Source organism: Sphaeramia orbicularis, chromosome 15 (assembly GCF_902148855.1).
Source record: "Sphaeramia orbicularis chromosome 15, fSphaOr1.1, whole genome shotgun sequence".
In the NCBI taxonomy this organism is placed as follows: Eukaryota; Metazoa; Chordata; class Actinopteri; order Kurtiformes; family Apogonidae; genus Sphaeramia; species Sphaeramia orbicularis.
In genome coordinates this window covers 20,898,735-20,925,284 of record NC_043971.1, presented here as the reverse complement: position 1 = coordinate 20,925,284, position 26,550 = coordinate 20,898,735, and the positions used below count along the sequence as shown (strand labels likewise).

At 36.5% G+C, this 26,550-nt stretch overlaps 1 protein-coding gene across 2 annotated transcripts in view; it reads right to left on the bottom strand.

Moving 5' to 3' along the window:
* Positions 1-7,600: 7,600 nt before the first annotated feature.
* prim2 (DNA primase subunit 2) overlaps positions 7,601-26,550 on the bottom strand; it is a 36,689-nt gene continuing 17,739 nt past the window's right edge. For both annotated transcript variants that reach the window (XM_030156812.1, XM_030156813.1), the window contains exons 11-14: positions 22,242-22,368; positions 21,940-22,022; positions 17,392-17,460; positions 7,601-8,252 (exon numbers count right to left, since the gene is read on the bottom strand). In XM_030156812.1, coding sequence (XP_030012672.1) covers positions 8,034-8,252; positions 17,392-17,460; positions 21,940-22,022; positions 22,242-22,368 — 498 coding nt within the window. In that variant the 3' untranslated portion in view covers positions 7,601-8,033. The remainder of the gene's footprint in view (positions 8,253-17,391; positions 17,461-21,939; positions 22,023-22,241; positions 22,369-26,550) is intronic.

The following is a 26,550-nucleotide window of genomic DNA, read 5'->3' as shown; positions in this document are numbered from 1 at the left end:
AAAGTCTGTTTACTACAGTGAGCAAGAGCAGGAATCTTTCCAACTACCTTACTGTAAAAAAAAAATAAATAAAAAAATAAAAATACAATAAAAAATGTATGACAAAATGATAAATAACTAATAAAAACTAAGTGTTAAAAAAACAAACAAACAAACACTGCAAACAGTAAAGGATTGAAACTATCTGTATTGATTTTAGTGATTTTATGTCCAATAATATGAAGGACAAAGTAACTTTCATGCGTACTACAGTAATTAAAGTCTGTTTACTACAGTGAGCAAGAGCAGGAATCTTTCCAACTACCTTACTGTAAAAATAAAATAAAAAATACATAAAAATACAATAAAAAATGTATGACAAAATGATAAATAACTAGTAAAAACTAAGTGTAAAAAACCCCCCAAAAAACAACAAAACACTGCAAACAGTAAAGGATTGAAACTATCTGTTTTGACTTTAGTGATTTTGTGCCCAATAATATGAAGGATAGAGTAACTTTCATGTGTACTGCAGTAATTAAAGCCTGTTTACTACAGCGAGCAAAAGCAGGAATCTTTCCAACAACTACCTTTCCTCTTCCACAGGTTTTGTCCAATGTAAAGTCTAATATGATATGACAGCATGGCCGTAGGTGAGGCTTAGTAAGAGAGAAGAGCTTGCGAGTTTATCACATGAACTGCAGCTCACATCTGTCAGGTTAATGAGACAACATGCACACTCCACGTCACACCAAGAAGCGCCAAGTTTCACCTGAACAGGATAGGATGCAGCTGTCTTTTGGAATGAGTAAAAAATATCATCAAGAAAGCAGTAACCGACATGCACGTTGGTTCTACTTTTAGACGATGCCAACAGGTGCATTGTAGCCTTAGTCCATAAGGCTTATGAGGACAGAAGCCACCGTTTCTGTGATTATACATTCACCGTGACTCACTTTCCATCCACATTTTGACATTTTAAAGCGAGAGGCGGCATCTTGCCTCGCAGCAAGGACAAAAAAAAAAAAAAAGATCAATTTCTAGCTACCAGTTTCAAGAGTTTGCATTCTCATCCTCTTTTTGAAATGATAATAACATCCAGCAGAATAGTAACAAGCAGCCAAAGTGAAATCATGACTATTCATTTGATTCATTTTACATTTAGATAAGAATTAAAGCAATATTAGTCAAATAGTTAATAGTCTGTAATGTTAGATCAGCACCAACTACTTTTCGGTAATGGTTTCAGATAACTGGTACAAATTAAAGCATGTAAAAAAAAAATAATTATAATAATAATGCGAATTATAATTAATGTTTTAAAACACTTTGCTGTAAAAATATGTAATGTTATCACTGATCAGTCTTGCAGCCTGTTAACACATAACACTTTACCTTTGAGAAGTCGTATGCAAGGGCAATTTATTTATCTGTCATAGTTTGTAGTGAGTCATGAGAACTCAGGGGAAACTGGATGAAAGTGAGAAGGATTTTTCTCTTTCTGCTGGCTTACAAAGTTGGCCCATTTGCATTTTAACTGATCCTTCTTGTCATCTTAGTGTGCCTCTTAAATCTTACAAACACAAACGAAGACACCAACTTGTACAAATGTCACTTCATTTAAAGTACTTCATTCAAAAATGCACTCACTTTTTACTTGTGGTTTAATTTTTTAAAATTTTGTTGAGTACAATCGCACTCAAAAAAAAGCAACATGGGTGTCTGTTTTAACAACATAAGTATAACATGTAGCTTCTATTATATCCTCCTGAGACCCAGCAATGCATTTTTGTCCTCTGTAGGGGACAAAAGTTTCACAGTTTTACTTTAAAAAATTGCTGTCCATGGCAAAGAACATTCCATTAAAGAATAAATAAATAAATAAATAAAAATAATTTTAAAAATGAATGTGAAAAACTGTTGCATTATGCAGTTTCCAATCAAGACAATTGCTTAATGTAAAAAAGCTAAAACTTTCACTTTCCTGGGTCTCAGGAGGATATTAATTCATGTTAAACATTTTTAAATCATGCAGTTTTAGCATGAGTCATCATCTCACGATAATAAATAAACAAACAAATCATCGCATTTGTGATTTAATGGAAAAACCGACATTACTTCAACATTTGTTTTTTTGACATTTAGCAATTATCTGTAAAGTTTTGTGCATATGTCCAATGGTAAATTGACTATTGACTCATGATGTTTCAAAATGGCCACTTCAAGAAGAGGTATTCTGACTGATTAGGCCGCTGGTTCCCAACCTTTTTTGGCTCGTGACTCCTTTTTAACATTACAAATTTCTGACGACCCCAGACATTCAAAACGTAGACTTTTTTTTTTTTTTTGCAAAAATTAATTTGTTTTTGATCATGTATTAGTTTACTATAAGTAGTATGTTGCAAATAAACATTAATTTTAGACGACATTCAGGCTATATAATGTATATTATTATGGACGGAGGCAGTAAAGCCAGGTGTAGATTACTGCACAAAGTGAGAATTTTATTTTCCTTGGTCAGGATATGTACAGTCAGTCCAGCTTGGATTTACAAGGCTGACAATTAATACTGAACAAACAAGAACTCAAACTATGAATTATGAAAGAGCTGCAGCATCTGAAACTGACCACAATGAACATTTGAAAGATAAACAGTACCACAGTGTTTCAGTTTCAGCTATATTTTTTATCAGTATGTTTTTTTTTGTTTTTTTGGGGGGGTGGGGGGTGGGGGGGTTTGGGACCACACGTGGGGTCCCTAAACCAAGGCTGACAAACAATGACCTAATGGGTTTAGGGAGGAACCATCATCTCATGATAATGAACAAATCATCGCATTTGTGATTTAATGGAAATACCGACATTACTTCATCGCTTTTGTTTTTTCGACATTTAGCAAATATCTGTAAAGTTTTGTGCATATGTCCAATGGTAAAGCGACTATTGACTAATGATGTTTCAAAATGGCCACTTCAATAACAGGTGTTCAAGCTGATTATGCCTTCATCCACATTGGTTGAAGAGTTTAAACAGACCTGTGGAGCCTGATGGATCTGGGAAACTGAAAGTAAGGAACTGTGACGGAAGGGAAGAGTTGAGAATCTCTAAGGATCTAAGAACAGGACTGTAGGATATAATCTGATGAATGAACTTCCTGTAGTGTTGTCCTATCAGCATGATAAAGTAGTGTTATTGTATCACTTAAAAATGTAGCTGTAATGCATTCTCAACATTATTGTCCTGTTTTACTGTAAGGTGTCCTTGAGTGCAAAGAAAGGCGCCTATAAATAAAATTTATTATTATTATTATTATTACACTGGGTTACAAAAAAATGTTTTTTTTGCAAGTTGTCTAGGTTTTTTCAACTGAATTAGGACCATTTTGCACCACTAAATCCAAAAATGACATCTGTTTTTCTCAATCAGGTAAGGTTTTTTTGCTAATTTGATTTTGAAAAATTTGATCTTCTCACAAAATTGATAACATTTTTGTGACTTTATCAGTTGATTTTTTTTATATAGTTTGCACCCAAAATAGGTTTTAAGAGAAAAAAAATCATTTGATCACTTGATTCCTGTTAGGTACAATGGTGTATTCACTGCAGATGTAGCAGAATACATCAGGCTTATTTTTGCAAGATCTTCTAGTCGAAGCCATTTCATTCACCTGTAATATTAAAAAAAACATTAATTGTAAATTGGCAAAAGTAAAATCTTCAGAACTCGTTTATTGCAAGAAATATGAAAGAATTTTGTATCATATGATGTGAAAATGCCCATAAATGTAAGCAAAAATGTTAGAAAAGCCAATATGTAGCATAGTTCAGAAAGTTGACCTGATTGAGCAAAATTAATGTGATTTTTGGATTCAGCACACCAAAATTATCCTAAATCAGCTCAAAAACTTAATAAATTTGTTGTTGACCAGTGTTGTTGTTATTATTATTATTATTATTATTATTATTATTATTATTATTAGCTAGAAGACAAATACTGTTTGGATGGAAATCAACATCCACCCCAAAACCATCCTCATGGCTTAGCGACCTCATGCTTTTTTTTAAATTTAGAGAAGATTACGGTAAATACAATTTGAGAGGTCAGCCATCAAAATTTCCAGTAGCATGGGGCTCCATGGTTACATACTTAAAAATATATATAAATAAAAAATGCTTTGAGCACAGTTTTCCCATACACACCTTTTTTCCTTTTTGGTGTGCTATATATACTTGTGTACTCTCTAATAAAATTAATAACACTACATGTCCATATCTTGTGTGTAGGATGTAACTCTGAATAAGCAGATTTGTCTATTAGGCTTTTTTTCTTTGCTTCTATTATTTTCTTTTATTTTTTTTAATTTTACCTGTTTTGTTTTACAAGTACTTTGCTCATTTTTATTACTATCATTAAGTATATTATGTAGGACCAGGAGTGGGAGGGTGAGGGGGTGGGAAGAATGGGATATGCTTAGTGCCTCTGAAATTGAATATTATGTATATGTAACTTAAATCTGCACCAAAAAATGATAAATAAATGTAAAAAAAAAAAAAAAAAAATAGCTGTACCTGCCCTGTCAAAATAAGTTATCCATAATCATATCATACAAGTTAATGCGACCCAAGACAATTCAGTCCAATCCTTCCTTAGTAAATAAATTGAAACTTTAACAAGTTAAGTTGGACCCATATATTGCAAATAATAGTAACGCCAATACTTCATGTTCACTGTGGCAGTCACCCCTGCCACTAATTTTACACCATACACCACACACTCACTGTGTCCACATGGCAAACAATAGCCAGGTAGCATTATTACTGATAGCTTGGTGGGTGCACACACTGGGCTACATTTAAACACCTACGTTAGTCTCCTGTGCTGTTTTTCCATGAAATCATACAAAAACACACACAAACACATAAATTTTGAAATAGGTCTTTAATTATGTTAGGTTCTAGTTTGTGAAATTTTGTTCCCAATTATGTGTTCTTCTTTACCTACCATAGTGCTTCCTGGTTCTGGGCAGTGGAAAAGGATCCGAGGGCAGCATCAGGCTGCCTTTTATAGTGCCTGAGTTTAATGAGGAAAATAGGCTCAGCCTGTCACACTGCACCATACCAGGTTTTTCTGAGTGTTAAAGAGAGTATGTAAATGCTATAACTAATAAGATGACTCTTTTGATATGAGTCTAAAACACATAAACTGTTTTGTGGTTCAACTATGGAAAATAACATATGTAGTTTGATTAAATGTTAAAATTGGTGCCAATTACAAATGGTATGGTCCAGTGGGAGGGGCCTAGCCTTTAAATGGAGGGGGTCTGACATTGCTTAGGCAGTTAGAGAAGGGCTGTGGTGGGGTGCAGACCTGTATTACTTTTTGCTGTTATTATTGTTTGCTAATTTTCTTGGATGCACTTAAGGGCAATAAAGCTCTTCACCTTTTTTTCGAATCAAATGGACTTTGTCTTGTTTTTGATTTAGTTTTCAGACCAAATTAGACTGTTTTCCAGATAGCCTTTCGGCAACCTACCCTCACTTCAGGTCGAAGTGTGACATTCACTCAACATACTTACAATTAGTTGGTTCAACAAAATTGTGTCTCACTAAATAAAAGCATTTTAATTAGGTGGAAACTCTTTCCATAATTTTATTACATTCATCCAACAAATTATTTTTGAGTGCTGAAATAACCGTACTGTCCTGTTATGAGGTTCACTTTAGCTTTCATCCATATTTCAAAGTCTTGAACAGTTGATGCAGATGATGTATTAAATTATTTAATAAATGCCTTGTTTATTTATTTATTCACTCAAGATAAAAAAATGTTTGGATTTTAAAAAAGTAGAGGCATTTTCTGACTGACATCATTTTACGCAAGATCGTCTAAAAGCAAAACTCCAAGTCATAATATACTCTATTCTACAATATTGACTCAGAAATATTTTTGCTAACCTGAAATCCAAACTTATTTCCACCGACGGCGTGTTTTTAAGTGCAGTCAGGGTGAAGCTGGTGGCTACAGTGCAGATAATTTGACAAGAATTCTCCGAAGACCTAAAATAATCTGTTGTCCTCCCACTGAAAGGCTAATACTCAATTATGACTGCGCATTTTATGAGATCTGGAGGGAGAAATGAGATAATAAATTGTTCTCATTTTTAAAGCTCCAGGGCAAGGCATACAAATGTGCATTATGGGATATTATGAAATTCTTCAAAAAACAAATGGAAAACAAAATTCCTCAAATTAACTGAAGATGCATTTGTTGAGACACAAGTTATCCACTGGGAGAAATTACCACAAGTGCACAATGAGAAACATGATATGAATATAAATGTGCACCAGAGTTAATGTTTAGGTTTCAATCCTTCTAGCAATTAACCTTTTGGTTTATTTTAGGGTATTTTCACATCATACGTCACGTTTTTTTTTTTTTATGCTGCAGCTCCCCTAATTCAATTTGCCATAACTCCCCTATATTATACCTGTAGGCTTTCTTTCTTTTACCTTTTTGTGCTTCACGGTGACATTCTCTTCTATTGAAGAAATGCAAATGAGTTTGAGGATGTTCTGTTTGCATTGCTTGCAACGCACAACCTCCAGATTGCAACACAGCCACAGCACTGTAATAAAAGCTCCACTAAAGCTACATGGCACTTTCATGCATACTGATTCAACTCGCATGTCAGTTTCCATAGGAGGCTCATGAAACAAATGTTGCAGCTAGGTCTTGGATTAAATTCCTCGCCCTTTCGGATAATGCAGCGTCCCCAGAACACCTTTCGTCCATGTAATGAGTATAGCAAGAGAACAAAATCGCAGGACGACACCAGGGAAGTTCATGACGAATGATTGTAAATCCATTTGGAGGAGATAAACACCATTCCAGTCAACTGCCTGCCCACAATTTAAGAAAGTGCCAGCTTTGTCAAATCTAGTCATGCCCTGCCAAATATTAAACATCAAGGGTCTCATGCTGACAGCAGCCCGGCTGTGCACTGTTATCCAGTTGCCTTATTGTACTGAATAAATCCTCTCTATGTCAAGCGCCATGCCTGGATTTTTAAAACCTAATTTAATTCCAGCTATGTGCAGGCCATGTTCTTGCGCTCGCGTGCCTGCTCTGACACCGTACAAGTGTGAGACGATGATGAAAGGTGGTCTGGATGTGTCAGAAATTCTTAAAAACAGCCCAAGCCTGCAGAGCAAAATGGTGCGAGTCTGAACATCTAAAACCATCTGGGACGTTAATTTAAATCAATCATTAAATTACAGACAGAGGCTTTAACGTAGGTATTCAATATGTCAGTTTCCTTTGGCCTCCTGGTAAACACTTATGTATTCATAGGATTCGGAGCACACTCTATGGCTCTAATTAAATCTAAAGTTAGTTATCTTCTAAGTTGTGTGGTAAGAGTGTAGATAAGAGCGCACAAAAAAACGGGGGAAAAGAAAAAAGCCTGTTAAATAGCACAAGTGAGCAGAACAAAAGGTTTCGGACATTTACCTGAGGAGAATTTTTCTAAATTAGTGACAGGAATGAAGTTTGAGTATCTCCTGACCACGTACACTTTGAATAAAATCCATTATGTGCAATAAGGCAATATTCCAAGGCAGAATAATACAACTGTGGAAATTGTTTATTTTCATCAGTCCTCCTGCCACCATTCATCCATACTCCTGCCAGCAAATACAATGACATTGTTTCTGAGACAGCTGGGAAATGTTCTAGTCATCACCCCAAAACCATATCCCTGCCAAAACACAGTGCACTGAGACTGGGTATAAGCCATTTGAGTTCAGACCAGACCGAAAGCAAAGAAAGAAAACTAGCTGAAAGTCTGGTTTTTGCCTCGGTTTATCAGTGTAATGAATAAGGCAGAAGATAATCAAATGAAGGTTAAGTCTGCTGTTGTGGAGAAAATACAAAATCAGAGTATAAATGCATCTTGAGTCAATATAAAGGGTTTTAAAAAAAAAAAAAAAAGTCGAGTGACAATATGGACCAACCCCAACACATATTTATGTTTACATGTTCAGAAAGCAGAAAGATCAACCATCTTGGAAAAAAGAGTCCAGGTCTTCTGTCATCTCAGCTACGTCTTTAGCAGCTGTGTCTTGTGCTGCGGTGGATGCTCTGGTGGTAGCGTTCTCCTGAGACCTCTGCTGAGGGTCCGTCTCTCGTTTTATGTCCTTGCCTCCACCCAAAACTTTCTGGCTCTCTACGAAGTACTGGTTGGGGTGATTGAGCGAGAAGCTGGAGTCCTCAATCTAGGAAGGAAACGAGTAAACAAAAGGGGAAGAGAGGCCAAGAGAAAATAAGAAAAGCAGCCTCGGCTTTCGCACAAGTGGCAGATTCGCGGCTCTGGCTGTGTCTAAGATCACTCCCACTTCACTAACCCCAATATTACAGCCGCTCGATAGTTTACTCTGGAGTCAACTGTAAATACAGAGCGCTCTATAGTTAAAAGGGAGGATGTTACTATTGTTGTGCAGTGGTCACAGACCTACGAGTGACTCATGAGATATTGTTAATCTGCTATTTAACAAAGGATGCAGTAGCCCTTTAAATACAACCCCAATACCGCAAAGTGATACTGTGTAAACTGTAAACAGAAAGCAAACACTGGCAAATCGCATAAACCAGGGGAGTCAAAAATAGGGCCCACCACAGGTTCCAATCAGGCCCATGGGATGATTTTCAAATAGGGATGCAAATTATCAATTAATCCATTAATCATTAGTTGGTTGACCTTATCGATCAATTAACAATTAATTGATAAGCTGCGATTTTCCTCAGAACCTGAATTTCTCTTTCGATATGGTCCATAAGAATTAGGGCTGTGTATGGGCAAGAATCTGGTGATATGATATAAATCACAATACTAGGATCATGATATATCACGATATATCAAGATACTGTTAAAAAGGCAATTTTTTTGTTTGTTTCTTTTTTTTAAATGTAAATATTTCCTTGAAGAATTGAATAACACCCAAAATATGTCCAAATACTAAACACATTTTTATATGATCAGAACAGGATTTAATGCTATATCACAAAATTTAAAACTTAAATTATATTTTACAGACATTACAGTTTAAGTTCCTGTTCAAATGTTCCTATTCTATTAGTTCAGAACTAACATCATAACATTATTTTTGTGCAACCCCAACAAAGGACCAAACATCTGCCTCTCAGACAGTAAAAAGTGCTTTTAGGACGCTTCAAATAACCATTATTTAATAAAACAGTGTTAAATAATAATAAACAAATTATAAACAATAAAGAAAAACAAAAAAACAAAAATGAACCTCTGTCGTATCTGCATTTGAATAAATACCTAAAAATATTGATACAGTACTTTTTAATATCGATACAGTATTGTGAAATGAAATATTGTGATATATTGCAGAACTGATATTTTCTAACGCCCCTAATAAGAATAAAAGCTAAATATTGTTCGTATACTTCATGAAAAAAAGCATGTCATATTCCTTAACCTCCTGAGACCCAGGAAATGTCAGCAAAGTACAAGCATTTGTTGTTTTTTATTAAATAAGTGCCTATATTGGAAACATCATGATGCAACAGTTTTTTCAGATGCAGTTTTTAAAATTTTTATGGAGTGTCCTTTGTGGTGGACAGTTTTCTTTTCTTTTTTTTTTTGTATAAAGTTGCAAAACTCTTGTCTAAAAATGTGGACAGAAAACTCATAGCTGGGTCTTAGGAGGTTAATGATTCAGTCCAGGCAATGACATTTTTGGAGTAGAATTAAATAAATTCAACAAAGAAATTCAATAAAATAAATGGATCTGAAGAGGGGCAGTTTAGGAGAAATGGGCATTTCTGACTTTGCATCACTAACATGATGGAGCGAGATTTCAACGGAGGAGCGCACACCACAAATCATGCCGTGGAAAAGGGCAATTAAATGACAATTTAATGAGCAAATTCTTATCGACAATTAACTGATAGTCAATTAATTGTTTACATCCCAAATTTCAAACTTATTTTAGTTATTTTAGTACAGACCAATGTGATGTAAAATGGGCTAGACCAGTGAATTAGTACCATAAAAACCTAAAAAATAATGACAACTCCAATCTTTTCCTTGTTTTAGAGTAAAAATTCAAGTAAAATTGCATGAGAATGTTTACATTTACAAACTATCCTGTCACAAAAAATGTGAATAACCTGAAAAAATACAGTATGAACCACAGGAAATACCTTAAGAGAAGTGGAATTTTAACAATATTATGTCTGTTACTGAATGTTTTGTGTCTTTGTGTTTCCACTGTGATCTGTATGTTGTAATGTACATGTGTAAATGATAAACTGAGGCTTAATATTCTTAAAATGGCACCTATTTCTCAAGAAATTTTTGGTTGTTCACTGTTCTTCATGTTATTTGCATTTTTAAAAGATACTTCGCAGATGTAACCGGGCCTATGTAACACTATAGGCCTTTGAACTAAAATAAGTTTGACACCCCTGGTATAAATCTGTATTTTATTCACAATAGCCCATACAAAACACAGAGGGTCAGATTTCCTGATAGGGAGTGGCCAATATGTACTGATGTTGATTTACTGACAACTCCCAAAAGAACAGATGCAGCCGGTTCATTTCAATCAACACCAGCACAAATTAGCAAAGAGACAGATTGTGCGTAGACATACTTCATGAGAGTGTAATGATTCTATTAACACAGACAGAGCGGTTATATGTAGGCTTTACATATGTGTTTCTCTCATAATAGTAACACAGACTGAAGAGAGGCAGCAGAAGGAGGAGTTTTCTACAACAGAACATGAGCCGTTAGTGGACGTTAGTGTCTAAAATAGATGCTGAAAATGCTTTAAAATCAGAAATGTCCAATCTGTTCAAAGAGGAATGTGTAGATCATTGAAAGTGAAGTAACTATAGGATGGAAAAGCGCACTCCGCAGTGGAAATTAAAGATGGCGCCAGAAAAGTCATATTATTCAGGTGCCGAAGCACTAAATTTCCATAATGCATAACACTCTGGTCAAACCAAAGTGGTAGATATATATACAGGGTGGGGAAGCAAAATTTACAATATTTTGAGGCAGGGATTGAAAGACAGTGTATGACCAATTAGTTTATTGAAAGTCATGAGAATTTATTTGCCACAAGAAAACTGACATAATAGAAAATGTTTTTATTCTATGTGTCCTCCTTCTTTCTCAATAACTGCCTTCACATGCTTCCTGAAACTTGCGCAAGTGTTCCTCAAATATTCGGGTGACAACTTCTCCCATTCTTCTTTAATAGTATCTTCCAGACTTTCTCATAATAGTTTTGCTCATAGTCATTCTCTTCTTTACATTATAAACAGTCTTTATGGACACTCCAAGTATTTTTGAAATCTCCTTTGGTGTGACGAGTGCATTCAGCAAATCACACACTCTTTGACGTTTGCTTTCCTGATTACTCATATGGGCAAACGTTTCTGAAAAGGTATGGATAGTAGTGTTAGGTATGATTATGACATCAATATAAGTTTGGTTTCAAAACAATTGACGTAGTGCCTGCTGAGAAAAAACAACTAAATGTTCATTGTAAATTTTGCTTCCCCACCCTGTATATACACGTATATATAAAGGTAGATGGGTGACTGTATTGAATATCAGTAGCAGAGGAAATGTTGTGCTATCTGTATCCGCACCACAACCAGGACAAACGCCTGAAAATTTGAATGTCATTGAGCTGAAAGTTTCCAAGTTTTTTGGCACGAAGCCTCATGACTTTATCTGACAGTAAAACCTCTGCTTGACTTTTTGAGCCTCCTGGTGATTTGGTAACTCAGCAGGACCGGGGGAAACTGCACAGGTGAAAATGTGGACTGGACATACTTGATCTGCTCCGATAACTTCCGTTGTCATCTAAATAAATAAATAAACATGAGCGGAGAAAAACCTCTCTTCGTCCAGCTGCTTTCTGATCTCAGCGGTGCCTCGTTCATGTGAAACTGTCACATTCATAGCGGGCGCAAATGGGTTAAGAGATGCTTTTTGTCGACTAAAAATAATGATGCGATTACCATAAATCGACATGCGCATTTACATACTCTGCTCCCCAAAATGTGCACTTTGAAATGGTAACTCCTACAAATACATACGCACTAAGTCGGGCACAAAAGTAACTGTGCACACCTTTAGTTAATACTGATAATAGTTGTTTTTTTCAAATGCTTATTGTACTGGTTTCAATGGGGAAGCCTTGGCCTACAACAGTGTTTGTCAATGGGGGCGGTACTGCCTCCTAGGGGGCGTTGGGACAGCGTTGGGGGGTGCTTTGAACGAGAAAGCTGAGGGGTGCTGAGACCAAAATGGGGGCGTTAGTCTGTATAAGTATGAATATCATCTTATGTCAATGGTGAATTTCCGTGGCCCCCCCGCTCCTCTGCAATAAGGTAGGTCTCTGCACCCCCCAGTCTTTGGTGGCAACATCTGTCGCGCCCACCTCCCCTCTGTCATGAATAGGCAACTACCTATGCAATGTATATAAGCTCCGTCAGATGCAGTCTCATCCCCCCTCTCGAAAAGTTGTTACAGACCACTATAACCCCGCCCCCCGTCCATCGCACATTTTTTTTCGGGGTGGGGGAGCAGGAGGCTCATGATGACATAAAGGGGTGTTTGGAGAAGCAGCTTGTGACAGAGGGGTTGCTGGATCAGTTCCCCGGACAAGGAAAGTAACTGTTGGCTTATGTGCCCTTGGGCAAGGCACTTCAGCCCCTATATTTGCTCCACTGGCAGCCCATTGCTACTCGTATGCAGTGTGTCATGTGTTGATGCATGTTCAGCTAGTGATGGATTAAAAGTAGAGGGTCAACTTCAGTGCGTGTTGCATGTAAAAAAAAAAATACTGAGAAATAATGAAGATTCTTTTTAATGGAAGAAAATGTAGCATTTTAAGAACAAAATGAGGTAACTAAATTTATTGCTAGCGACACATCATGTCAAAAAGTAGGGAGGGGGGCTACAAAAAGCTGAAAAAGTAAAAGGTATCATGAAAGAAATATCTGCAGGAACATTTTACAGTTGACGATATGAATTGGCAACAGGTCAATAACCTGGCTGAGTATAAAAAGAGCTTCTTTCACAGTCTCTTAAATGTATAGATGGGCACAGGTTCACTAATCTGTGGAAAACTGTGCCTACGAATCGTGAAACAATTTCAGACTAATGTTCCTTGACGCAAAATTGTGAAGACTTTGAACATCTCACCATCTACAGTACGTAATATAATCAGTGCATTAAGACGAGGCGTGATCCTGTAATGGAAACCACTGCATGGGCTCAGTAACACTTCAGAAGTCATTGTCCGTGAACACAGTTTGCCGTGTCATCCGCAAATGCAGGTTAAAGCTTTATCATGTGAGGAAGAAACCATGAAACGTGATCCAAAAGCGCCGAGTCTTCACAGGGCCAAAGCTCATTTAAAATGGACTGAGGCAAAGTGGAAAACTGTTCTGTGATCAGATAAATTGGACTTTGAGGTTCCTTTTGGACAGCATGGATGCTACATCCTACAGACTGAAGAGGAGAGGAACCAATTGGCTTCTTATCAGAGCTGAGTTCAAAAGCCTGGATTTCTGATGGTATAGGGTACACGCGACATATGCTCCCACCCAGATAACGTCTTTTTCTAGGAAGGCTGTGTATATTTCACCAAGGCGGTACTAAACCACATATCACATGGCTTCGTAGTAGAGGAGTCTGGACGCTAAACTGACCTTTTCACCATTTGCAAACATGATAAAATGAAAAATACGACAAAGAAGACTCCAGTAGTTGGCCTCTTCTGTTGTTAAAAGAAATGGGAATGTTACACAGAGGTAAACATGACACTATCCCGACTATTTGGAGTTGTGTTGCTGCCATCAAACTCTACATCACCTTATTACCACGTCCACTCACTGTATAAAAACTTCAATTTGAACTCTGTACATACTACATTGTAAATCCACTGTAAATCTCAACCCATTGTCTCTGTCTCTAGTGGACTGTTTGTCTATATTGTGTCTAGGTCCACATGTTGTCTGGGTTCATGTCGGAATTGTGTGTTGTGAGCAATGTAAAAACCGAAGCCGAATTCCTTATATGTGTTCACGTACTTGGCCAATAAAACTGATTCTGATTTTGCATGTTCTACTGTGAATAAAATAATGGTTTATGACATTTGCAGGTTATGGAATTCTGTTGAAAGTGCTCCAACTATTTGGGGTTTGTTCAACTGTGCATATAACAACTGAAAGGGTTCTATCTGCACACTTCTCTTTAACTGATTATTATTTATATTTTATCAATTATGTTTTAATTGTAATCGTGTGTTTTTAACAGGTCTCTTTTCCATTTTTGTAAAGTACTGTGAATTGCCGTGTGTATGAATTGTGGTATACAAATAAATTTGCCTTGTCTATATTTCTGTATGCAAGTATATTATGTCTGGCTGTATATGAATTTATCCAAGGTCCAGTAGTTGGGGTGGGATGGGTGGGAGGGCAGGCGGACAGGAGCTGGATACAACAATTCATGTTCATGTTCAAGCTGTATTTTTCTTCTTGTGCATTTGAAAACTGAAAATAAAAAAGATCTTGATAAAAAAAAAAGTGCCCCAACTTTTTTGGAATTAGTGTTGTAAATATGAGAGCTTTTTTCAAACTTATTTTGCCCTCAGTATATTATAGCTAAACCAACAACAGCGGCCTAAAGTGCACAAATGTATGTTGACAGATCTATTTGCTCCTGATTCAACACTATGTCACCTTTCTAAAGGAGTCTAAATCTAATTGGTGACTAAGACTGGAGTGAAGACTTGACTAATGCTTTGATATTTTTACTCATTTATTAACAATATTGAGGACAGCAGGCTTGTCGTGGCCACATTAGCGAGCTAAGTCACCAGCTAACTATTCCATCAGAGCACATGGGAAAGATGAAATGCCCTTTCAGAAATTAAAATGTCAGAATCACTCATGATGAGTAAAAACCTATGAATCCATTACAGATTGTCTCCGAGCTCTTCCTGTGACCTTTTCTGGATTTTTTTAAACAATATTTATATAACTGCGATTGATTTGCTCCACTTTTTTTTTTTATTATTGATGGTGTGATTAATTCAAAGTCCTGACATCCTATTGGTTATGTAAGGACATATTCAATTCTGCTACCCTACCTAAAAATTAAATTGCTTTTTTTTTTAGCAATTACAAAGGGATTGTATTGCTTCGTTGTGAAAAAAAAATCTCATATAGTATCTGAGGGAAAGAAAGCAGTGTTCGTCAATACAGATTACCTCTGCAGGTACTCTGATGTGGCTGGCAGAGTTTGTGCCTGCGTTCACAAACAACCTATTTCTTTTGGATCCGTGACTTCATTAGCGAGAAGCTTCCAGATTCCTATAGTGCGAATGTGATTTTAACGTTTACAAATAGTCCTGCTTAACAAATTAATTCATTTCACACATGGCTGCAGAAGAAATCATTTCCATCGACTGTTTGCGCCGACAGGACGAATGTACACTTGATGAGTGAGAGCAAACACATGACCTGGGTGTTTTTCATTAAACTCATTAACTACCAGGACACGTTGCCCCTGGTTACCGCTGTATGGTGAAGATTTCACAGCAGATGTTCGGCTAATAACAGAGATCGGTGAAGTGGGAAGAGGATTCTACCTGTACACATGTGAACACTAGAGTAAATGAATAAAGTCAACAAACCTTGTCCTTTAGCATCCTCTCCTGAATATACCATAGTAGACGTCAGAACATTATATTGATATAAATATGTAAAAATACTTTAGGAGGGTATTAAAAAGGCTCATGAAAGATACAACTTTCAACCAATAAATGCAGACGTTTCACTAAATGACACTGACGGCAATTACGTCTAATGTCCAGAAAGGTGTAATATTCAATGGACTGTGGGTGTCATTATATATGACTTATGTGTGTATCACAAGTGGCACTGTTAGTGATGGGAACTGATAAGAATGTAACGGTTCTGGTTCCAGTATCGATTTTGTTTATCGTTCCGATACCTTATTGATTCTCTTATCGATTCTCAATGGGTGAGGGAATAAAAGAGTTTGCATTAACGGTCTATTATATTCCCATTTCTGCACAGAAAACATAACATATACAGTATGCACAAATAATAATAACAGATGACAATGGGCCCAGTTCAGAACGGGGGGGGGGGGGGGGGGTGTCACACCATTCAAAGTGAAAGTGAAAGTTAAGACACTTTACTAATTCCCCTATGTCTCCTGTTGTTGTGCACCTCATTTTCCTTTTCCCTACCTTCAGAAACGTTTACTTAAGGGGGCAGGACGTTTGTTACCCCCCGTAAAACCAGGCCTGGATGATGCCCCGGTGTTCACTCTGCTGCTAGATTCACAAGTGTCGCTAAGTAGCGTATCAAACACATGACATTCCTGCAAATTAATTGCATGCTGTGTGGACAAATGTTTTAGCAAATTGGAGGGATTTCTCCCCTTTGAAGAAACGGAAGCTTTGGAAGTGTTACAAGTGGCCCTGGTGTCATCTTTTCATGTCTCGACATCATGTTGGCTACGTTCTAAACCAAAACAATGAAGGGTATGTGTGACGTCATCGAGCACACGCAACAAAGAACTGGTTCTCAATTCGCATCCCTAGTCACTGTGGATTATATTTCTACTGCAGGTTTATTTTTTTAAGTGTGTTTGGTGTAGGAACATAAACAATGGATTCATACATTACCATCTGACATCTAAGCTAACTTAAGCATTCTTCATTTTCTATGAATTCTTCATGCGCAGTCTGAGACATTAACAATTCATTTACCTGATCTTTCAGTAATATTTCTGATTTTCTACTCTAAGTTAAGGTGTAAAAAATTAATTTCTTCTATAAGTCACCATAAAGATGCCTGACTTTGAGGCTTTTAATCATCAGGCATCCTCTATCACGCGCCAAGCCGAGCACAAGCGTTAGGAAAAAAAAAAGACCAGAGCATGTATTAAGCTTATTACGAGCCGTCTGCTGAACTGACCTGAATGACATACATCTCATCACGAGCAGATAGCGAGCACTCTACCACCCAATCCCTGCTTTTCTCTAAATGAAGACCTTGAGGGTGACTGAGAAGGATGATGACTCAGGCATCCAAACTAAAACAGATTAAATTAAACAAGTATCCACAGGGGAAAAAAGAGCTCTAAATGCAATAATAAACCTATAAAAATTAAGTGGCTATGACAGCCAGCTAATGATGGATGCACTGACAGTTCTGGGTCTCTCCTGAGCCTCAGTATGGAAGATGTAAGACCAACCCCAAGTCTATGAAATAGGTAGCCCAAGTAATAACACCCAAGCTTCAAAAGAAATCTCCACTTACATTGTGCGTCAGCTCAAAGTACTTCTGGCATGCCAGCTGATAGTGCATTCCTTTAACCAGCTCCAGGATCTGCAAATAAAGGAAGGATAAAAAAGTTCAAAAGACCCCAGGCTGGAAAATTGGAAATCTTACTTAACATGACTTAAAAATAAGAAATTTATGGTGACAAAAAACACTCTTGGTATTAAACATTTTCCCAAACTGTTTTCCTCATACAGACTTTAACAGCTTAGGAAGTTCCTGTAACAATCATTGAAAACTTATTTAGTTTTTTTATATGCTGAACCATCACATGGCATTTTCTAATAGCAACAGATTGCAAACTTAATGAAAACAGATTTTTTTTTAATAGAATCATTCAAATATTCATGGCTTGAGTGAACTCTTTATAGGATAACCTTTGGCAGCGATTACACAATCGGGTCTCCTGGTACATCTCAATTTGGAGATTTTCCTTTTTATCCCTTTGAGGTTTTCTAAAGCTTAGTGAAGCTGAAAGGGGAGGAGGGTGTGAACAGACATTTCAGAGTGCTGGTTTTGGTTAGCCCACTTGTGCTTCTTCACATTCCTCTGCTAAAATCACTGTAGTGTTACTGTGACTGTATACTTGTGGTGAGTGACCCTGCGGAAAATAAATCCACAGTCATCAGCCTTCACTAAAAGAGACATTTTTTGGAGGAATCTGTGTGCATGTGGCTCCCTCATTATTCTGTATATTCCTGAAGGCTGCCTCCAGCATAAGTCTGCCACCAGCAGGCTCAACACTGAGGCTGGTATTTGATCAGTGCCTAGCTGTGCACTGCAGTTTTTTTTTAGTACGGATTTAGTTTACTTAATGGAATATCAAGCATTTTCAACATAGAATATTAGCACTCTTCCATGTCCTCTTATACTTATATCACATTCTTACAATAATAGTTTGTCACTTTCTATTACCCGACTGTGAGTTTAAAGAGATAATGCTGACTGCAGTTTCTGGATGATGTCTATGTTTAATACATAGGCTGTTTAAAAGAAGCGTGTGTAGCTACACCTGCATCACCCATTGGTTTGTGTACAACACTGTGAAACCACGAGTCTGGCAATGTGAATTTTGAGATTTTTTGAGCCAGATGTCACTTGTAGTTGTGGAAACATGAGAGGTCAAACTTGCCAAGCTAATGCTAGAACTACCTTAATGAAAACACCATCCAAACACAACACTAGAAACTAGAATATGCACGGTATGGTCAAAAATATTGATACACATCACATCTATAACTTGTGCAGCTTCCCAGACTTATTAGTTTGAAATATTACTACAAAATGACAAACAGGAAGAAAATTCCAAGGCACTCTCTTTAAGCCTTGAAGCCGAAACGTGTTGAAGTGTTTTTTAAGGTCTATATATAATAATAATAATAATAATAATAATAATAATAATAATAATAATAATAATAGCTTTATTTATACGGGGTGGGGAAGCAAAAATTTACAATGAACATTTAGTTGTTTTTTCTCAGCAGGCACTACGTCAATTGTTTTGAAACCAAACATATATTGATGTCATAATCATACCCAACACTATTATCCATACTTTTTCAGAAACTTTTGCCCATATGAGTAATCAGGAAAGCAAACGTCAAAGAGTGTGTGATTTGCTGAATGCACTCGTCACACCAAAGGAGATTTCAAAAATAGTTGGAGTGTCCATAAAGACTGTTTATAATGGAAAGAAGAGAATGACTATGAGTAAAACTATTACGAGAAAGTCTGGAAGATACTATTAAAGAAGAATGGGAGAAGCTGTCACCCGAATATTTGAGGAACACTTGCACAAGTTTCAGGAAGCGTGTGAAGGCAGTTATTGAGAAAGAAGGAGGACACATAGAATAAAAACATTTTCTATTATGGAAATTTTCTTGTGGCAAATAAATTCTCATGACTTTCAATAAACTAATTGGTCATACACTGTCTTTCAATCCCTGCCTCAAAATATTGTAAATTTTGCTTCCCCACCCTGTATATGACCATGCTATGTGAAAATCTACTTTATGAATCCCTTTTTCCAAAGAACACCTTGAACTAACTATTTTTTGGGGGTCCTGGAACTGTTCCTTCCCATGATTTTTTATTATTACACAATGTTCATGATAGTTGCTGTTGATAATTTTCATGATAAATGCTAAGGCAATATTTTAAAGGCTTATTTTTCTTCCTGGGTGAGAGATGAAGAAATGACATGGTTATTTGTGTTTTTAAATGATTATTTATGGTCAGAACTTGACAAATATTTCAGAAATCTAGAGGCAGAACATACTGTAAATGTACGTCTACATATTTTGTTATATATACATTTATATTTCTATGATTATCTTGTGTTTTTTTGTGTGAAATTACTATTTTACAATCAGCTGCAGGTATACAAATACATTTCACTGTGCACTGTACTATGTATAATGATGAAGGAAAAGTGATTGAAATTAAGTTAAAAAAAAAATGTTTTAGGCATAGAGGTTTAGACAAAGCCTAAAGAGCAAATCAAAATGTTAATTACATTAATATTTATCACTGTGATTGTGGTTTTGTAGCCCAGTCCCCTTTCAGTAATGAAATGCTGGAATTCAACGTGTCCCAATACTTTTGTCCATTTGATGCATTATGCTAAACATTGCAAAGTGATTTCAGGTACTCATTACTGGCATATGCAGAAATGTTTGAAAACGGCAGTGTGAAAATGGGAAGAAAAAAAAATCATGAAACAAAATGCTTTTATGGTCTTGTTCAAGTGTCTGTTTTCTGTAATAGACACACACTTTTAAAGTCCAATTCAGCAGGCAGGTGAGCTGTCAATCACACCTGTCAATCAACACGAGTTATTTACAAGAGGAGCACCAGTACAAATACAGCAAAGGACTGTAGGAAAAGCAAACACTTCCAAAAAGAATTTGAAGGTTTTTTTCCAATTTAAGTTACTGGAGGCAGCTTCATGGCATTACACATTCTTCATCACGAGTTTCATGGTTATTACCCCCCCCCCCTCCCCTGAAGGGGAAGCAAGGGTAATTGTTTTTGGTTTGGTTTGTTTCTTTGTTTGTTAACACTTTAGCTGCAAAACTATTGGTTGAATTCATACCAAATAGGGCTTATAGATTGCCAGTGACCCAGAATAGATGTTGTTACATTTTCGGAAAAGTAGGTCAAAGCTCAAATTTTTTATGAATTTTTTTAAATCTTTTTTTGCCCCCATTTACTTATACACTGCAAAAATCAAAATCTTACCAAGTGTATTTTTCTCATTTCTAGACAAAATATCTCATCACACTTAGAATAAGACATAATCACCTAAAGAGTAACTTTTCAGTGAGATATAAGAACTTATTTTCTTTTTTTGAACAAAACTTTATTCATATTTCAAGCTTTACAATATGTACAATCCTTACATATTCTTAATGTAGAAAGCTACATAACTTTTATAACATAAAAACAAAAAATAAATAAATAAATAAATAAATAAATAAACAAATAAACATAACTTCTCGGCAAACTGGTCCCTCAAATCAGTATACTGTTACAAGGTCTTATTTGCATACCTAATATATCTGCCTACAATTATTTTAATAATTACATAAAAATACAAATAATATCCCCCCAGCGCCAGACTCTCAAATGCTACAATATCAAATCCAAATGGGTTATCAAAGGATTCCACCTCTTCTTGAACAAATCAGTGGTAAGGTTTAGGTTTGCTGTTATTTTTTCTATTGTAAAGACCCTCACAATTCTTTCCTTCCACTGATTTATTGTTTGAGGAAGTGGTTTATACCAGGATACAGTTATCATTTTTTTTGCTACCAAGACAAGAATTTTCAAAAGATATTCTTTATCCTTATTTAAAAAATTAGCGGGGAGCACTCCAAAGATAAAAATCAGTGGGTCAAATTCAATGTAAGTGTGTAGTATTTTAGAAAGTTCCCCCCTAATTCTCACCCAGAAAGACATAAGTTTTGGACAATCCCAAAAAATGCAGAACTTATTTTCAGACAACAGATCTTGAAAATCTTATTTCAAGAAATCTTACCAAGATAATTTTCACTTGTTCCATTGGCAGATTTTTTTTTTTTAATTCAATTTTTTTTTTTCTTAATTCAAGCAAAAAAAAAAAAAAAAAAAATCTGCCAATGGAACAAATCTATTGTCTAAAAATAAGTTCTTATATCTCACAAGTTACTCTTTAGGTGATTAAGTCTTATTTTAAGTGTGATGAGATAATTTGACTAGAAATGAGAAAAATACACCTAGTAAGATTTAGATTTTTGCAGTGTAATGACTGAAATATGCCTATGTTGTCTTTGTCTACGCTGACATCAGCACACGCTTAGACATGATGACATCATCCGGATCGACGCCAAAATAAGATACCATACGTGTGAGGGGTGGGGTTTGTTGTGCCTGGGACCACTTGTTACCCTTTGATTTGATGCACAGTGACAATGTTTATTTCAAAAATGGATTAATTCGCATTAGAATATGTTGCAGAAATGTTTAAGTCACTCAGAAAAGACCCACCTGACTGATTCCACTGGGCGACACTTTGTAGACCTGAAGCTTCTGCTTCAGCAGCTCTGGATCACTGTGACGGAATGGACACCCTGCAAACATAAAATAAATATTTTAACAGATCGAGGCAGAGTATAAACTGTTGCACTGGTGGAAGGAGTCAGCAATGTTTACCACATAAAAAAAAAAATACATCAGTTATTTTGATAATGACAGTTAGCAGTTTCAATACTTTGCCTAAAAAGCTTTATAATGACAGTTGAGTGGCTTTTCACATGGGTAATAGCTACTTCTAACAGCTGTCAACTCACCATGATGGTCGCCTTGGCTGGGTGGGTTTGACAAAATCACCTTCATGCAACTGTAGGGGGTGTAGTCTGTTCGCTTGCCTTCTTTGCCAAACATGTGGCGGATGCTGTAGGCATATGCTTTGTCAAACTACAGAAAGAGAGTGAACCACAGAAGCCATTAGTGAGGATGAGAGTGTAAGAGGGACAAGGTTGGGGTGAAAAGAGACATAGTCATATATCATGTCAGTTTTGACAGGGTGTTTCCTCAGTGAAATATAGAGCTATTAGAGAGAACCTGCTGTATAGGTGTCACCACACTCGAGATAGTTGAATTATGAATACAGTAATACAGCAGTTGTTCCCTTTCACTGCTTTTTCCCCTGGTCCTGAGGAGTTTTGTCATGCAATGTTGTGAATGAAGGAAAATGTGAATTTTGTCATGATGAATACTAAATGTAAAACATAATACAGGCATTAGTACTATGGACCATCAACAAGTGCACCGACCAGACCTACTAGATCAGGGGTGTCAAACTCATTTTAGTTAAGGGGCCACATACAGCCCTATATGATCTGAAGTGGGCCGGACCAGTAAAATAATAACATAATAACCTATAAATAATGTCAACTCCAAACTTCTCTATATTTTAGAGTGAAAAAGTAAAATTACACAATGGAAATGTTTACATCTATAAATTATCCTTTAAAAAATGCAAATAACATGAACTATGACCAAATTGAAATCTCTTAAGAAACATAAGTGCAATTTAAACAATTTTACGCCTCTTCGAATCATTTACTCAAGTACATACAATTTTCAGATCACAGTGGATCTACAAATACACAAAGCATTCACTAACAGGCAGAATATTGGTAAAATTGTACTTATTTTTCTTAAAACATTTCAGGTTGTTCATTTTTGTTCAGATTATTCACATTTTTTGTGAAACGATAGTTTGAGGGGTGCTTTACTTTTCAACAAATTGCTATTCAAGTGGTCTGAAAGGAAGTGACACCTCTGCATCTACTCCTTTCAGGCTGTAGAAAATCCCCCCTGTGGCACAGATTTTGTCTAATCCTGAGTCTTTTCAGAAAGGTAGGAAGGTTAAATACGTGACTAATTTCCGATCACTGATTAGATTGTGTTATACACAACCTGGATGTGATTCTTCTGCTCAAGTCTGTATCAACACAAAGGCTTGGAAAAGTGGCTGGATTATTTCATAATAGGCATATAACAACCTGGAGTTCACCAATCTTTATATTTAGACTTTGATTTGGCTCGAGAAGAGAGAGCTGCTGAAGGAATAGCAGTCAATATTCTTTATGGTCTTGTGATTGTAATTATTTGAATGTACCCTAAGTTAGAACTGAATCGGGGAAGCCAGCTTTTAGCTTTGCCGCCCCCTTCAAGTGGAGCTGAAAATGCCAAAACTCATGTCATTTCAAGCTTTTCGCGCCGTCTTACAGACAAGACCGCAAGAGTCAATTAGACAGTGCCTATGTTTTTAAATTGCTGTGACCTCACTTTAACTGCACTTTTAAAAAAACTGTCTCACTTTTCTGTTATTACAATATGATTACTGTTTGTTTTAATTTATTGTTACTACCTGTCTGTAAAACCTGTTTTCTTTCTTGGCATGTGCTGCTGACCTCTTGGCCAAGTCACCCTGGTCAAAGACAGCTCAATCTCAATGGGATTTTATCTGGTTAAATAAAGGTCTAATGGTAAAAAAAAAAAAAGGAAGGTGTGTATTTTCTGATTCTGGTGTTTTTTTTTGTCCACCAGAATTTAGCATGACACAGTCTCCACTGCCATTGGTAAAATGACACATGCTTATATGCTGATATAACAATAACCCATATGAGCAAATATGAATGGATGACACCTTAATGCATCTTTATTTGTGACAAAAGGAAAAACCTGATGGGAATGGTCTCCTTAAGGAAGACAGTGCTCACATCCAGAAGAGATAAGGAGCTACAGGAAGGTTTGATGAGCATGGAAAATGATGCAAGTTGTTAAATCGTGGCTGCAACAGTTACCATGTCTCAACCGAACTGAACACATTAATGGAGATTTTGGACTGTTTTCAACCGGTGTTTTCCACTGCCATCATCAAAAATGCAAATTCAGGAACATCTTTTAGCAGAAAGGTGTTCCTTCCAGTTAAGATCATAGACTTGGAGAATCAAAGACTGCATTTAAGCAGTTCTTAAACACACCTTGGCTCCCTACTAAGACACTTTATGTTGGCGTTTTCTGTAATTTGGCACCTTTCTGTGTTTAGTTCTCTCACTTCTCTTCTTTAATCCATGGCTTGTTTTTCAATTTTGCTTTTAACTTTTGAGGAAAAATATCAGATGACACACAATTTAATCCACAACTCCTGAAAAGTAGGAGAACAACTACTCTCTGAGGGTCACTTCCACGTACACAGGGCTCCACTCCATAAATCTCACTCACTCGGCTGAGAAAAGGAGCATGTGGGAATGAAACGCTGGATTTTTTTTTTTCCTTTATATCCGTCAGCAGTCTGTAGTATTTGGCTCCAATATCTGGAGAAGGTTAGAGTGAGGGCGAAAAATCATTTTTGATCAGAAAGATCAAAACAACAAAAGTTTTTCAGTGAATACTGAAGAGTGACATAAGTCAAATTATCTTCGGTCCAGATTTAAAAACCCTTTCATACTTTCTGATCGGGGTCATTCTCCACAGTGAACTTCTTTTATATGCGGAGTACTTGTGTGCAACCATTAAAAATTAATTACAGGTTCACTGCCCTTAAAAATCAAACAGTAAAATATATACACAGCGCACTTCAACAGTGGCCGAGCACAACCGCCACGACTGCACCCATCATAACACATTAATGTTGTAATAAAACCCTTGAACCTGCTAATGTGACAAGCTGCAGTGGTAATTTAAAAAACCATAAAACCTTCTTTAAGTACAATAAATCAAATATTAATTATGTAGAGCTGCTAAGGATTCAAGAGGCCATTTCTAGATTTAAGACCCCCCTACTCGGTTAAAATGAATTCTGGAAGTCCACTGGCACTAAAGTGTGTTTAATATGTATTATGTGAAATAATTAGGACGTAAAAAAGATCCTGTGTGGTCTAAAAAATGGCAAAGCTTTGAGGTGGTATGGAGTTTTACTTATTCAAGGAAGACTTTTTTGCATATTATGAATTCGTCCGTTGGTTCGACCTGTACCACAGAAATCACACCGCCTCAAGCATTCAGACTGGGTTGAAATAGTCCCAGTAGCTTACTCATTTGTACATATTTAATGCGACTTTCCTAAAAATAATAATATAATACTTCTGTACAACCTGCACTTTGGATAATCCTGGATATACACTGGCGCAAAATGAAGCAATTCAGAAAATCAGAGCAGAAAGTCTAAGCACAGGCACAAAAGATGCTGTAAAGGAGCAGAGTCACAGCTCTTTTAGTGCACATCTTGGCTCGTGGGGCTACATCACAGTAACATCCCCCCACACTCTAGGACACATTCACAAAAACCTGCGGCAATGGAGACAGAGAAATAGGACACAATCAAAGGGATTACGTACGTGTGTGTGTGTGCATGTGTGTAAACTTGGCATGGCTTCTCAGGCACAGTCCATAGTGACTGATGTGCCTGTAGCTGCAATCCCTCTTATATGTAATACCATTAAAATACTTCCTTTTTAAATCTGCACTACAGGCCTTTTCACACTTCGGAACAATATAAGGTGGGAGGCTGTAAATACCGCAATCGTGTCCGAGTTTAGAATTTTCATATCGCAGAACAAAAGTGACCGCTTGTTTTGCAGACAATGCACAAGTACAGTGTTAAAGATAAAGGAACATGGCGGCACTAACACAAGTCTTCTTAATGTCTGAGAAGATAATGAAGTGAACCAATCCCATAAAATGACTTAATTTATTCTGTCAGTCACTGGATATTTCTAAACACCCATGTACAATCAATACTGGTGATTAAAATAACACTTTGTACTTGTAAATATAAAGTGTCATCTAATGCATGTCCTCCACTGACGGCTAATGTAAAACCTTAAAGGAAAAGTACACCTATAATGTGAAAAATGGTGTCATTTAGTGGAAATTAATTAACCTGAAGTTCACATCTGTAAAACAAGCAGTTCAAAAGCCAACCTACCCCAAGGCAATACAACACCCAAAATGTGGTACAAATAGACACTCCAATGAATAGGCTAACTTCCGTGGCAAGAAAAATGGATAGATCAAGTTGATTTCATCAATTTTCTCTCTCCCTCTAGTCTAATATTACATTGCCTCTTCCTCCAGGCCTCCCTT